The sequence below is a fragment of the Galeopterus variegatus genome, unplaced genomic scaffold (assembly GCF_000696425.1).
Source record: "Galeopterus variegatus unplaced genomic scaffold, G_variegatus-3.0.2 Scaffold12275, whole genome shotgun sequence".
Lineage (NCBI taxonomy): Eukaryota > Metazoa > Chordata > Mammalia > Dermoptera > Cynocephalidae > Galeopterus > Galeopterus variegatus.
Genome location: NW_007738386.1, coordinates 23,400 through 38,434, shown reverse-complemented (window position 1 = coordinate 38,434; position 15,035 = coordinate 23,400). Strand labels below are relative to the sequence as shown.

General features: G+C 39.7%; 1 pseudogene and 2 gene segments (V, D, J or C); 1 reads left to right on the top strand and 2 right to left on the bottom strand.

Annotated features, from left to right (window-relative positions):
• Positions 1-909: 909 nt before the first annotated feature.
• On the top strand, positions 910-1,529 carry LOC103611027 (annotated as a pseudogene).
• A 6,790-nt stretch (positions 1,530-8,319) lies between these two features.
• On the bottom strand, positions 8,320-9,101 carry LOC103611026. The segment is given in 3 exon segments: positions 8,320-8,482; positions 8,513-8,695; positions 9,010-9,101. Coding segments are annotated over 3 exon segments (438 nt in total).
• Positions 9,102-12,749: 3,648 nt separating this feature from the next.
• LOC103611025 lies at positions 12,750-13,572 on the bottom strand. The segment is given in 2 exon segments: positions 12,750-13,246; positions 13,524-13,572. Coding segments are annotated over 2 exon segments (546 nt in total).
• Positions 13,573-15,035: the final 1,463 nt, after the last annotated feature.

Here is a 15,035-nt window from a genome sequence, read left to right as displayed (position 1 = left end):
GATTTGTTCAAAATGGCCTATACCTGGAAGAGTTCTGATACTAATATTGCTATTTTGTGAACTGTTGTGTAAATAATACTATAATTTGTGTAATTTAGTCAAATTACAAAAACCAAATATTTTTGTTTGGTTTTGGATTAAATGAAGAACTGCTCTACCAGAACTTGGGAGCTGAAGCTATTTCACCTATTAACCCCAGGAGCTATGACACCTTAGATCTGTGAGTGACAGAGGGATTTGGGAGGACTTGATGTTATTTGAGAAACGGGTTGACCTAAAGAGCGGTGACATGGGTGGCTCATAAGTACGTGGTGACTAGCTTTCTGAGATAGTGTTTGTGCAGAAGGAAATATCAGAGGTCTGATTTCAATGTACTAAGGTGCCTATGAGATGTTCAAAAGGAACTTCAAATACGTATTTAAAATTCTATCTAGTGATGTTAATATATTTAATGTACTGAAATATTTATATTTCAAGTGAGTTTTGAAGTTAGATGTTCACAAACACACAGAGTCTATTACAAAAATAAGTTATGCTCCCACGTCGACTGCAACTGATTTTGAAAAAGTAGAATTGATATAAAAATATTTTTTATTTGAAAATTGTGCTGGACTTTATCGACAATTACAGTTTTATGTTGATTCCTGTCACTGTTATAGAGACAATTACAGTTTTATGTTGATTCCTGTCACTTTTATAGACATACAATCTTATTTTCTGGGTAATGATATTTTTGACTCCTCTTCTCATTGTTTTGTCTCCACAACTCCCCTGCACAGGCACTTTTGCTTTCATAGTCTCTGGTACTTTGCATAGGTTTCTCTGGCACTAGGCTGCCTGCTCAGAGCTCTATAAATGGGGTTTCCCTGAGATGGAGCCTGAGTGCATCGGACAGGTGAACGCAGCAAGATGGTGCCACAGCCTGACCTCCTCATCTTCCTGGTCCTCTGGGTGACAGGTGAGAGGCTTAAAGAGTAGTATCTTTATAAAATTAGAAAAATGATTTTAAAATATAAAATGCAATACACCATTCATGTGAAATATTCTAATTATTTATGAAGAAGAAGAAAACCTACATTTTTAGGTATATATTTTAATTTATTAGTAATGCAGTGTGTGGTCACTGTACATTCTTGATTGCAGGTGTCTATGGGGACATTACAACAACCCAGTCTCCAGACTCTGTAATAAGAACTACTTAGCCTGGCATCAGCAGAAACCTGTACAAGCTCCTAGGCTGCTCATCTCCTGGGCATCTATCTACCTGGATATCCGGAGTACCTGATAGATTCAGTGGCAGTGGGTCTGGGATTGATTTCACTCTCACCATCAGCAGCATCCAGGTTGAAGATGTGGCAATTTATTACTCTCAGAAGCATTATAGCATTCCTCCAACAGTGCTTCAGCCTCGAACACAAACCTCCTCCCCAGGGCCATGGTTCAAGGAGTCTTTACAGCAGCAGCTGCTTCCTTTCTGCTCAGCCCTGTTTCTTCCTGAGATGTATAAGAGGACATGTCTCCTAGCCTAATTCTGAAACAACATGCAAGTCCCAAGATATGACTGAGCAGATCATCCTGTCCTGAGTCTCTTGCACAAGAAAGTAATCTCATGAAGATGTTGTAATGACCTATTGTGGATCCTTGTCTACCTCGTTCGAGATTTTTTTTTAACACCTGAATCTCCATAGTCTGTACAGGTGGGTTTACATTACTGGACTAGTAACAGTTTCCACTGAATTTTGTGGAAAAGAAATCGGTGTGCTTCATACCCTGATGGATCAACTATCTCTTCCCTGTGCCTGATCACCCATTTTATTCCTTTGCTGCATCACCTTGCTCCTAAACCCTTTCATTTTGGGAGCTTCCCAGGTTTCAATACTCTGTACTGTATGTTCAAGGTCTTCTTCATAAGACCCTAGTCTGCTTCTCTAACTCATCCACTCTCCAGCCAGGCTCTTCTAATCAGTATCCCTTGTCACAATTCATTATATGTATATACGTTCACAATCAAAAAGTACAACAGTGTTATAAATTTTCACACAGTTAACACACTTGGGTAACAACAAACTATTCTAAGAAACAGAATGATGACTAGAAACAGAACGATGACAGTTCCCTAGAAGTACCCTCTGCCTCACCCCAGTCATTAACCCCACTTTTCCCAGTGCACTTTCTAGCCTCACTTTTAACATCATTGAAGTTTTGCCAATCTTGGACCATTATGAAAATAGAAACATGGGTAACGAGCTATATTGAGTTTCTTACTTCTTTTACAAAGTATTATGCTTGTGAGATTCACCCATGTTCTTGGATGTAGTAGCAGTTTGTATATTTTTATTGGTATGTAGTATTCCATTGCATACATCTACCTTGTTTTATGTATTCTACTGTTAATTGGCACTTGGGCTGTTCCAGTTTGGAACTATCACAAATAGTGCTATGATTGTTATTTTATAATTGATTTGATGCACATCTGTATGTGCTTCTGAATGGAAGGGCTGGGTCACAGGAGATGCATGTGTTCTGCAACTTGTGTACCACTTTATACTCCCAAACACAAGGAATGAGTGTCCTAGTTGCTCGATTCCCTATGCTTGGTAGTGCTCCTCTTTTTATTTTTTAGTCATTCTTCTCAGTGTTTAGCAGTAGCTGGTTGCAATTTTCTCTCTCTGATGATTATTAATGCTGAGCACCTTTTATATTCTAGTTGACCATTTGTATATATAATTGACCTAGGACCTCTTGTAGTAAAGATGTCCTTCCTGCACAGTTTCTGCAGTGTCACTTTTGCCATTAAAAAGTAACGACGTATGTGTTGGTGTGGCTCTGACACCCTCTTCTGTTCCACTGGACAACTTGGCTGCACTCGCACCAGCACTGCAGTCCTCAGGAGTGCAGGTCCTCATTCTGGTGCCTCTTCAAGTTAGCCAGGGTCATCCTAGGTCCTTGACATAACCAGTAAAATTTAGAATTAGCTTATAAGTTTTCATCTTAAAAATATGTTGGGATTTTGATTTTAATTATATTGATTAAATATATCAATTTGTGATTAATTGATATCCTTATAATTCTGAAACTTTCAATCCTTGAACATAATATGGCCTTCCATTTTCTTAGGTTTTCTTGGATTTCATTGATTAATATTCTGAAGATTTCAATGTAGAAATCTTATGCACAATTTGTTATTTGTTCCTAAGTATTTAAAGGTTTTATGATATTGTAAAGGATGCTTTATAATTGTAATATTCATCATTTGTTGCAGTTGTATAGAAACCAAATTTATATTTGTGTATAGAATGGGAATCTAATGATTTGCTAGTTCTCCCATCAATTCTAATACTTTCTCCATAGAATATTGTGAATTTTTTCTGCACACAATCTTTCATCTCTAAATTATGATAGTATTAATTCTTTATTTCCAGTTCTTGTTATTTGTTGTCATCATTGTGGTTGCTACCTTCTTACTCTGGGCACAACATGTACACCTTTAAAGACATCCATTCACATGAGTCTGATCTGGTGCCTTTGCCATTGAGTATTTCTAAACCTGGCTGGGTAACTAAGTTTGAGTAAAACTCTGGAAAGCACAGTACAAGTCTTGTCATAGAGCTAATTTTTAGAACCTCAGAATTCCAACATAGAGACAGAAATGCTGAATCTGAGTGGTCATCCACTGGTTGCTTGTGAAGGAAGCAGCTGGTACAAGCAAAGCAAACTGATGGTTTTGTGGAGATTTTTTTTTTCCTAGTAGAGGAGATTCCTGTTGAATCACTGCAGAAGACCAGCTACTATGCAGCTGACAATAATAAACTGCAAAGTCTTCAGGCTCCAGGTTGCTGATGGTGAGAGTAAAATCTGTCCCAGACCCACTGACACTAAGCTGGGCTGGCGTGCCGGTGGCCCTGGTGGACACCCCATAGGTGATGATGAGCTGGGGGTCCTGCCCAGGTTTCTGCTGGTACCAGGCTAAGGAACTGCAACACTCTAACTGTCCATGTAGGTGAGAGTGGCTCTTTCCCCTGGAGACAAAGACAGGGAGGTTGGAGACTATGTCATCACAATTCTTCCAGTGGTATCTGAGGTCAGAAGTAAAGCAGAAAAGTCACCATTGCAACCTACATCATACCTGTTGTCTTCACAGTAGAACAAAGACAGTTGATCTACACTGAGCTTAAATGCTGTGCTCGCAGAGCAGAGGTCCAAGATCACAGAAACCCAACAGCACCGAGAGAGTCTTCACTGACATGCAGAGCTACCCCGTGTTCCCTCACCTGGGAGCCAGAGTAACAGCAGGCAGAGAAGCACACTGAGCTTAAATGCTGTGCTCGCAGAGCAGAGGTCCAAGATCACAGAAACCCAACAGCACTGAGAGAGACTTCACTGACATGCAGAGCTACCCCGTGTTCCCTCACCTGGGAGCCAGAGTAACAGCAGGCAGAGAAGCAAAACTGGGGCTACTATGGTTCACCCTAGGTCCTAACTGAGGCAGATCCTCCTCAGAGTTTTGACTAGGCATTGATATGGGCTCTGGACAGCCAGGCTGGCTGGGAGGGACATGCAAAGCAGCTGGGGCAGAGCGAGCTGGGCTTCCAGCTCCAGAGTTACCCACCTCCTCTTCTCTGCACTTCAGCAGCCTGTGCCCATGTGGTCAGGTCAGAAAAGGCTGCTGGCTCAGCCTGAGAGTGGAATTTCTCTCCTGCGTTCACAGAATTTAGTCTCAAATCCACTCACCATACTATTTACATAGACTCAGGCACAAGGTGTTTGGTACAAGCTGTTGAGAGGAAGGTACATGCCTGTAGTGCCATTTTTCTCCTTCTAACACCAACACACCTTAACATCTCCTTTGGTGTGTGATTGGATTGGATGAAATAAAAAGTTGACCAGAAATTTGTATTTCAGATTCTTCTTTCCTTTGCTGACTAGCAATTTTTCCTGAGGTCACTGAAGCTGCCTTACTTTTTGTGAGAATTAATAAAGAGCAACACTAAATTAGGTCCCACAGCATGGGTGCAAAGACAATAACTGTGTAGATGAGCAGGACCCCGGATCTGACTGTTCAGGGTACCGATAGCATTTCCCTGAAGACAGATGATGGTGCTGTCCATGCAGGCAGGAAACTGTCCCTAGAGTGATCCTCTATTCTCTATCTGAATTGTTTCAGCCTAGCTAGAAAGGTGATATTATATATCATGAGTTGGCAAACTGTGGGCCATGAGGCAAATCTGGCTTCTCACCTGTTTTGTATGACCTATGAGCTAAGAATGTATTTTGCATTTTTAAATGGTTGAAAAAAATCAAAAGGAGAATAACACTCGTATTTTTCTGAATGAAAATCATGTGAAATTCAAGTCTTGGTGTCTATAAATAAAATCTTATCTGTATATCATTTGCTTAAGTGTTAAGTATGGTTGCTTTTTCAAAACGAAGGCAAGGTTGAGTCGTGTAACAGGAAATTTACCTGGTGCTTTCATCACTTTCTCTGCTGCTCAGCCCTGTAGAAGTTGCAGTCATCAGTTAGAATAGGATAGTATGTCAACTGAAACACATGTCACCATTCTGCAACTTTCTTTTTTTAGTTACTAGTACATACCTATCATGTCAAAACAAGAAGTGAATGGTGCACTTCAAATGTTGTACTTTTAAGGCACAGTGTAGTGTGAATTTTTTTAATCAAATTAGATGGTAAAATATAGTGTTTATTATGCAATAACATTATAGCCATGCTATAAGACAATATATCATTGTTAAGACTAAGCACTCTTCACAATATTCCCAACTCATAGTAAAGCAGTGGCCAGAAAAAAAATGGAAAATTTAAAATACAATAGCTCTTCAGAGAAGAATTTCTTCACAAAATCAAAAAATGGAAATGAGGCTGCATGGGCACAGAAAGAGAAATTCAGCATGCTCTCATGTGGAAGCTAAAACTGTTTATCTCATAGAAGTAGAGAGTAGAACAGTGGTTACTAGGGGCTGGGAAGGGAGGGGAAGTAGGAAAGGGAGAGGTTGGTCAATGCTTACAAAACTACAGCTAGATAGAAGGAATAAGTTTAGTGTTCTATAGCACTGTAGGGAGACTGCAGCTAACAATTCATTGTATAGCTTCAAAGAGCTAGGTGAAAGAATTTTGAATGTTCTCAACACGAAGAAATGACAAATGTTTGAGGTGTTGGATGTGCTAATTACCTTGATTTGATCATTACACATTGTAGATATCTATCCAAATATCACATTGAACTCCAAAAATATGTACAATTCAAAAAGTAAAAGAAAATGGGGCTTCAGCCAATGTAAGTTTTTTAAGTGGCTCATTTGTTAGCTAAGCAAGAAAAGTCATATACCCATGGTGAATTAATTCTGTTTAATTGCTGCAGCCAAAACCTATGTCCAGAGAAAATAAATTTTCTGAAGACTATCAGAAAGTTGTGAGTCCACAGATGGTAGTTCCATTAGAAGGACAGCATGCATGGTAAGTAAATTCATACCCAGAGTGTCTATTCCAGTAAAACCAAAACACTGCTTCTTCCATGATGGTAGCTGGCTGATTACCCTGGGGAATGGTGCCATACCAGGGACTCAGTGTTGGAAGATTGGTCACCCAGCTATGGCCATAGTCTGGTCAGGCTTAGGGAGTGGAAATTCATGTTACTGAGCCCGTGCATAATCCTCCATCCCTGCCATCAGGTCCACTTGTTCATTAACTCATTGGACAATGACAGGGGTGGCTGAGGAAAGAGGCTGACTGGTACCCACAGAATAGGTCATTCTATCCACTTTATTATTAAAGTCCTGCTCTTTTATCTCACTCAGAGAGTCAATTTACATATCTCTTACACAAATTTCCTTGTCACCAATATTCCAATCATGTTTCTTCCTAATCCCTGACCTTCCTAGTAAACCATTGGCAGCAGCCTGTGAATTGGTATGTAATTACATGTCTGGCCATTTCTATTCCTAAGCATAGTGAACAATCAGGTGCAATGTTTAAGGTTTTGCCCACTGAGAGGATTTCCCTTGATCATTGTCCTTCAGAAATGTCCCAGAAAGAGACTACAGTGTTACAGCTGTCCACTTTTGGGTGGTACCTGCCACCCAGCTTAGGTGAGGCCTAAGTCTTCTCTTCCTCTGTTGTCCTTCAGAAATGTCCCAGAAAGAGACTACAGTGTTACAGCTGTCCACTTTTGGGTGGTGCCTGCCACCCAGCTTAGGTGAGGCCTAAGTCTTCTCTTCCTCTCTCAACTGGTCATAGGGAAATCCCCACGAAACCACCGGTGCAGGCTGACAGGGGGACAGTAGTGTAGCAGGAGTAGGGGCATGGACATTTGGGCCACTTCATGTAATGTACTTGTGCCTTCAGGGGCTACTCTGACCCAATCTCACATATACTATCTCCATTTGTTGATGGAGTGCTACTGTTTATATTCAACTATATAGATGCCTTAGTAGGTCAGACAACACCTACTTCATAATAAGCAGCTCAGTTTGCATGGCAAATTGGTAGCCCATGGTTAAGCATTCAGTCTCTACTAAGGTTTAGTAGTAGGCCAAAAGTTATTTCTCAAAAGGAGAATACTTATCTGTGAAGGATGCAAGGGTTTTACTAGAAAATCCTAAGGGCATGCACTGTGATTCACCTATGGGAACCTCCAAAGGCTCCAAACAGCATCTATACCTGTCATTGATAGTCAAGCACCATTGAATCTGCTGGGTCCTATGGCTCAGCAGCCTGAAACTCTTGCAGAGCCTTCTCCTGTTCTGTCCCTTACCCAAAACTAGCAGCTTTTCAGGTTACTCGATAAATTGGCCAGAGTAACACACCTAAATGAGGAATATGAGTATACTATGCCTAAAATCCAAAGAGGCGCCCTAGCATTGTGCCTCCTTTTTGGCTATAGGAGGGGCCAAATTCAACAACTTATCTTTTACCTTAGAAGTGCTATCTCCACATGCCCCACACCACTGGAGCACTAAAATTTCACTAAGACAGTAGGCCCCTGCATTTTTGTGAGATTTATTTCTCACTGTTTGATATGTAAATATCTTACCAATAAGTCTGGGGTAGTCACTACTTATGGCTCACTGGGTTCAGTCAGCATAATGTCATCAATTTAATGGAACAGTGAGATGCCTTGTGAAAGAGAAATGCAATTAAGATACCTGTGAACTAAATTATGACATAGGGGACTTCCAGTCAAGATGGCAGAACAGATGGTCCCCAGCATCACTCTCTCTCACAAATCCACAAGTTTACTACTATAAAAAAGCAGCCACAGACAAGCTGGGGCTCCCAGAACTCAGGGGAAGAGGAGGAGAGACCTACAGAGTGTACGAAGGTGGGAGAAGTGGAGAAAAGTATGTAGCCTGCATGCAGAGATAAATTCCACCATCCTCACACTCTACTCTGCTGATTTTCAGTGTGGAATCTGTCCCTGCCCTGCTACCACTGAACATATCTGGGATCCCTAAGCCTGGTTGGCGACTGTATAGATCAGGAGCTGTGGATCAGCCTGGATTTTGCAGATATGAATACAAATACGTATATCCATTACTATGTAGGAGGCTTTGACTAGACCTACAGAGGATGGAGCCCGGTTCTCCAAGGATGACAGCCCGGGAGAGTGGAGTCTGAGCCAACACAACATCCCCACAGGATGTTAAAGTAATGAAAGAGAAGTGCAATGTTGTACACAAACTTTATGAGATATTTTCATGATTTTTTCTTTATTGGTTATTTCAGTCTAAATGTTTTTTGTTTGGGGTTTGATTCATACCTCCAAAATATCAAATTAACAAAAAGAACAGAGATTTGCAAGGCACAAAGGAACTTCTAAAAGTCACCTAAACCATCCGCCTCTTTCTGTGGCATAGTCTCCCCCAGAGCAGAGGTCTTTGTTCCTTCTAGAATCTTCCTCACTGTCACAGATCTAAACCTCGCATGCCCCATCCTGGAGCACATCTCACGTGTACACAGAGCATATGTAGGAAGCAGTTGGGCCCAGAGCTTACCCTCCCACCCCATTCTCCTTCCTCATCTCTCTTCTGCCCTGACCAGGGATCCAGAGCATCAGCAGCCTCGGGTTCTCAGCAGGGAACTCCATTTTAAGAGGTTGAACTGAGGAGTCCTGATATGTCAAGGCAAGATTAGAGTGAGTTTTTATCTCAGACTGTCACAGGAAGGTCTTCCCTAGGGGACAATATGCAAATCCACTGGTCGGTGCAGTGGTGTAAAAACAGACAGTGGGAGTGTGGGGGCCCCTCCTGTGAGCAAAGTGGTATAAAAGGACTTCTATATTTGGAAGAAAACTAACATAGATAAGTCCATTCTGCCTGCAGTACTGGGAAAAGACATCACACTGTTAAAATCTGGATCTGCGGGAAGAACACAGTGCACATGGTCCTACCCCTCTAAGAAAGCATCAGGCCCTGCCCTGACCATGTAGAAATTCTTGTCCTGGTCCAACTCCGGGAGGTGAAAGGCCACACCACTTGGCTCCCTTTCAGCTAATCTAGAGAAGAAGAGAGCTCCCACCCCACTAATATGGATCACCAGAGTTTTCACCCCAAAACAGCATGGAGCTAAGCTAGATCAAAAGTTGTCTGGTATCTGCTGTTACAAAGTTAACTGTTTAAGAATGTTAGAAACAAATATTAAAAATGGTCTTTTTCTAGGCCTAGTGAATTAAACTCCATAAGAGCACTCAAGACAAAAAGAAATTTACAGGGTGAAAAAAAAAATCTGTCTCTTACAACTAGAGAGTAAATACCACTGCTTAAGGTAAGGAGAGATGGGGAAACAATTCCACTCTTCAGGCAGTGAATATTAAAAACTTGGTAACTGTTGTTACAAACTGGAATAAAAAATTTTGTTAAGGGAAGATCCCTTCAGGACAATGGGACAGAATGAACAATGGATAATTTTCTATTATTTTTTCTGTGAATGCTTATAGAAAAAATTTTCCCATATCTGCTCTTGTTTCTCATATATGTTGGGCAGCCACAGTTGTGAGTCCACAGTTTAAAGTGGGATTCCATGTGTTAAAAATAGCAAGAACTGGATCCAGCCTTTTAATGTCTCAGGGTAATTTGAATCTATCTGTGAATAACATTTTCCTGGGCCTTCATCGAAAATGGTCACTATGCAAAGGCTACTTTAAAAAATTATTCTTTAAGATGTTTGACTTTGAGAGAGTACTGCTGTTTTCAGTGAAATAAAATCATTAAGTCTCCTATACTTAGTGGTTGTTTTATTCCAAATCTGTTGTCATGGCATATACAGAAAATGTAAAATCTAGTAAAAGTTCTCTCTCGGACAGAAAAAGTCTTTAAAATTTTTTTATACTAGCTATAAACAGAAAGTAGAATATTCCTATTTCTAAAAAAAAATAATCTTTTTCTCCTGTTTGTTAAAAAACCATGCTGTAGTCAAGACAGCAAAATTGATCAGCAGCAAAAGCCTGTTCCTCCAAATCAACACAAAATATCAAGAGGTGGTAAAGGAGTGTAGGTATAACCTCTATCAGGTCCAGGTGGGGAGCAGAACTCTGTGAGCCTCGATCTTGACCAGAGTCAACTAAGTGAGGAAGGACTTATAGAGGTGGGTTTTATACTTGTTTTTTCTCTATTGCCAGATGTGTTAGTTTGGGGTTAATACAAACAGAAGCCATGTGTGATTTGTGTCTTGCTGGTGGAAATGCTGACATTGGTTATCCTGAAGTTAGTTTGTAGGGTGGAGAGTGTGATATGGTTATACATCTTGTAGATTTTTATTTGTATACTTTGTCAGCCCAAACATCCCAAACCCACACTACTTTGGACAAGATTAAAAACACACAGATGCCTGTTTCCCCCACTTTGACTCCAATGGAGGTTCTTTCTGATTAGAGATGAGAGTTTGTCCGTGGGTCAAAACTGACATCAATCCACCCAGTGGCAGTACCTTCCTTAACTGCAGGTTGGCTTGAGTGAATTGCGGAGGAACTTGTGATTGAGTTAGGTCACCTTTTCTAAATTACTGCAATCTGTAGCCTGCTAGAGGATAAATGCATGGGCAAATATTCTAGTTAACAAAGACCTCAGGAAAGGCTCTGTGGATGTGCTAATCTTCTGAGTCTATATGTTCTAACACTGCGAGAAGCAGGTATGCTTACATGCCTGACTTTTCTGGATTCTTAAGATGCTATAGTCCATATGCCTAATCCGAATGAGCAGTAAGAAATGAAATGAAAAAAAAAAAAAAATTGAGCTCCTTAGAGCAGTCACAAAGCAAAATTATAATGTTTAACAAAGATCAAAAACTGATCAGAAACTTATTTGGGCAGATCTTACTCCTCTCTCATATTCTTGCCCTTGGAAATTGAAATCTCCTCAAACCATATACTGTTTGGCTCTCATATTATGGTATCCTAGCAGACCTAGGTGAAATTTGAAACTGATTGTAAAAATGTATTTTGATAATCTATTCAAAAAAAAAAATGATTGTCCCAAAATTATCCACTGGATGCAAAACAAAGAAGAGAAACTGTTGATTATATGAAGAAATTATAACAAATATTTGGTTGTCAGTAATGCTTCTGGCTTAATGCTAAAGTGTCAAGATTCACTACAATAATTTGCTTTGAATTTAAACAACCTCAGATGTCAAATATATTCAGTTTATTGATGATGTTGTTAAGTTCAACAATGTCCTTACTGATTTTCTCCCCTTTATATCCATTTGCGTTTATAGAGTAGTATAGAATGCTTTAGGTATAATAGATAATTTATCTGTTTTTTCTTGAAGTTTTATCAGTTTTGCCTCACGTATTTGATGCTCTTTTGTTAGACACATACACATTCAGGATTGTTATGTGTTCCTCGAGTATTACGTATCTTTATTATTATGTAATTATCCCTGATAAATTTCCTTCCTCTGAAGTCTTCTGTGTCTTAAATTAAAATAGCTACCTCTGCTTTCTTTTGATTAGGGCTAGCATGGCATATCTTTATCCATCCATTTACTTTTCACTCATATCTCTCTTTATATTTAATGTGGGGTTTTTTTGTAGACTGCATATAGTTGAGTCTTGTTTTTTGATCCACTCTGAGAATATTTCTCATTAATTGGTGCATTTACACCATTGGCAACTACAGTGATTATTGGATTAATATCTGTCATACGTGTTACTGTTTTCTATTTTTCACCCTTGTTCTTGGTTTCTATTTTGATTTTCCACACTTTATCTATCTTTTGTGATATTGAGCATTTTACATAATTCCATTTACTTTCCTTCTTAGCATGTCTTTTATATTTCATTTTTTACTTTTTTAGTGGATGCCTTAGAGATTGCAGTATACATTTGTGGCTAATAGAAGCTCACTTTCAAATAACAACCTACTGTTTCATCGGTAGTGTGAGTAATTTATAACAACAAAATAATACTACTGAGAATAAATTTCAAAACATGTTTGGAATACTACAAATTGGATAAAGAAAAATTAACCCATTATTGGAATTAAAAGATTTTCTACTTGAAGTATGTGATGTTACTCATTTATAACAAGCATCAATGAAGTGTTTTCAAAGCTGTTATACTGCTAATAAAAACAAGCCATAGAAGTTGTACTTTTACTTTTTAAATAAGCATTTTTAAAAATCTGAAATAAAAGCTAAGCAAAATTAATTTAAAAGAACCATCATTTTATCAAAATTGAATATCTAGCATCAAAGTGATGCTTTACACAAAAGGATTAAAGAACACATCTAGCCCCTAAATTCTCTTCTCTAGCCCTGAAAACCTTCCCATTGAATGAGTCAGAATACACAGGCCCTCAGGCAGATAGAGGAAGTGTGCAGATCTGATACCCTCTGGCAAGGAAGCAGCAGGTGCTTTAGACTCTCTGACAGGCAGACCAACAGAGGAGGTTTGTGTTCGAGGCTGAAGCACTGTGGGAGGAGTGCTATAATACTGCTGACAGTAATAAACTGCCGCATCTTCAGCCTGGAGGCTGCTGATGGTGAGAGTGAAATCGGTCCCAGACCCACTGCCACTGAATCGATCAGGGACCCCAGATGCCCGGGTGGATGCCCAGTAGATGAGCAGCTTAGGAGCCTGTCCTGCTTTCTGTTGGTACCAGGCTAAGAGGTTTTTATTGTTGTAACTGTATAAAAGACTCTGGCTAGATTTGCAGCTGATGGTGACCCTCTCTCCTACCGACACAGCCAGTGTATCTGGAGACTGGGTCATCACAATGTCCCCACAGGCACCTGCAGTTAAAACATTGACAGTGCAGCTGATGGTGACCCTCTCTCCTACTGAAACAGCCAGGGTATCTGGAGACTGGGTCATCACAATGTCCCCACAGGCACCTGCAGTTAAAACATTGACAGTTACCACACATTTCGTCACTAACATATTAATAACCATATCTAAAAATGTAGGTTTTCTTATTTATCATAAATAATCTGTTTTGGATAATTCTTTAATTCTGCATGTGAATTTTTTAAAAATTTTATAAAGATATAACTCATCTAATTTTCTCACCTGATACCCAGAGCACCAGGAAGATGAGAAGTTGGGGCTGTGGCACCATCTTGCTGCATTTGCTTGTCTAATACACTCGCTCCCCATCTACAGGGAAACCCCATTTATAGAGCTCCGAGCAGGCAGCCTGGTGCCTGAGGAGCTAATGCAAAGCATCAGAGAGTATGAAAGCAAATGCAACTGTGCGGTGAGTTGTGGAGACAAATACTGGAAAGAGGAGGCAAAAATACCATTTCCCCAGGAAATGAGATTGTATGTCTGCAAAATAACCACACAACAGCTCAAGACTATAATTTTCAAGTTCAACAATAGCTACAAAGGGAAAATATTTTTATATCAACTGTATTTTTTTCAAACACTCAACTAGAAAACATGAATTAATTTTGTAATAGAATACTTGTGTAGGTGAGCGTATAACTTCAAAACATAACTAAATATATAAATATGATGTCAGTACATGGGAATGCATTCCTGTCACGGGATAAAAAGAGGACATATTGCACAAATTTGTGTCTCTCTCAGAATATCTTCTGAATTTTAAATACATATTTTAAGTTTCTCTTAGACAGTAACCTCAATACATCCCAACCATACCTCTGGTATTTCCTTCATCACAAGCACTAACTCAGAAAATGAGTCACTGGATACTTATGAATCACAGTCACTTATATTTAGTTGAACCAGTTTCTCTTACAACATCTCAAGTCCTCCTAGATCCCTCTGTGAACAGGCCTAAGGTGTCACAGCTCCTCCTGAGGGTAATAGGTGAGATAGCTTCAGCTCCTGGGCTCTGTAGAGCAGCTCTTTATTTATTTATACACACAATCAAAAATATTTATAGAATAACACAAACAATAGTATCTAGACGTAGGACCATAAGTTATGAGCAATTCAAGCAAATCCCGATCTCACAGAGTTTTTATTTGTGGGAGGGGCAGAGCAGGAGGGGACAGAAAACAAACAATATTTCTGTTGTCACTCCTATCCTGCTCAATCTGAGATTCCCTCAAATGCCCCCGGTGGTCTTGACCTACCTCACATTATGGTTTCAAAATGGTAATACATGCTACAGTTCTACCTCATTACCACCTTGTTTTGTCTGCTCTTGGATGAAGTTACATTTACGTGTGCATGCATTCTTACAAATATTAACTTAATTTAACTTTCTGCTCCCTAATGTTGATGCTTTTCCTGCTTCAATACAACAACTTCCTCACATTGTGACAGAAGCCTCAGAAATCTCAGATAGTCATGAATGACAAGACGATAGAACAGGCTATATGATAGGCTGAGATGGGGGACAGGAATGTCCTGCTTGAGGAGGGGACACTTGAATTCATGCCTGAAAAGAGGAAGGAGTTGTCTGTACAAAGCTTAGGGAAGTGGTTTCAGAAAATGTACTGCATCTGTGTATTAGTCATGGTTCTCCAGAGAGACAGAACCAGTGGAATAGGTATATAAATATATGAGAGGGGATTTATTAGGGGAATTTTTCTCACAATGGCAAAGGCT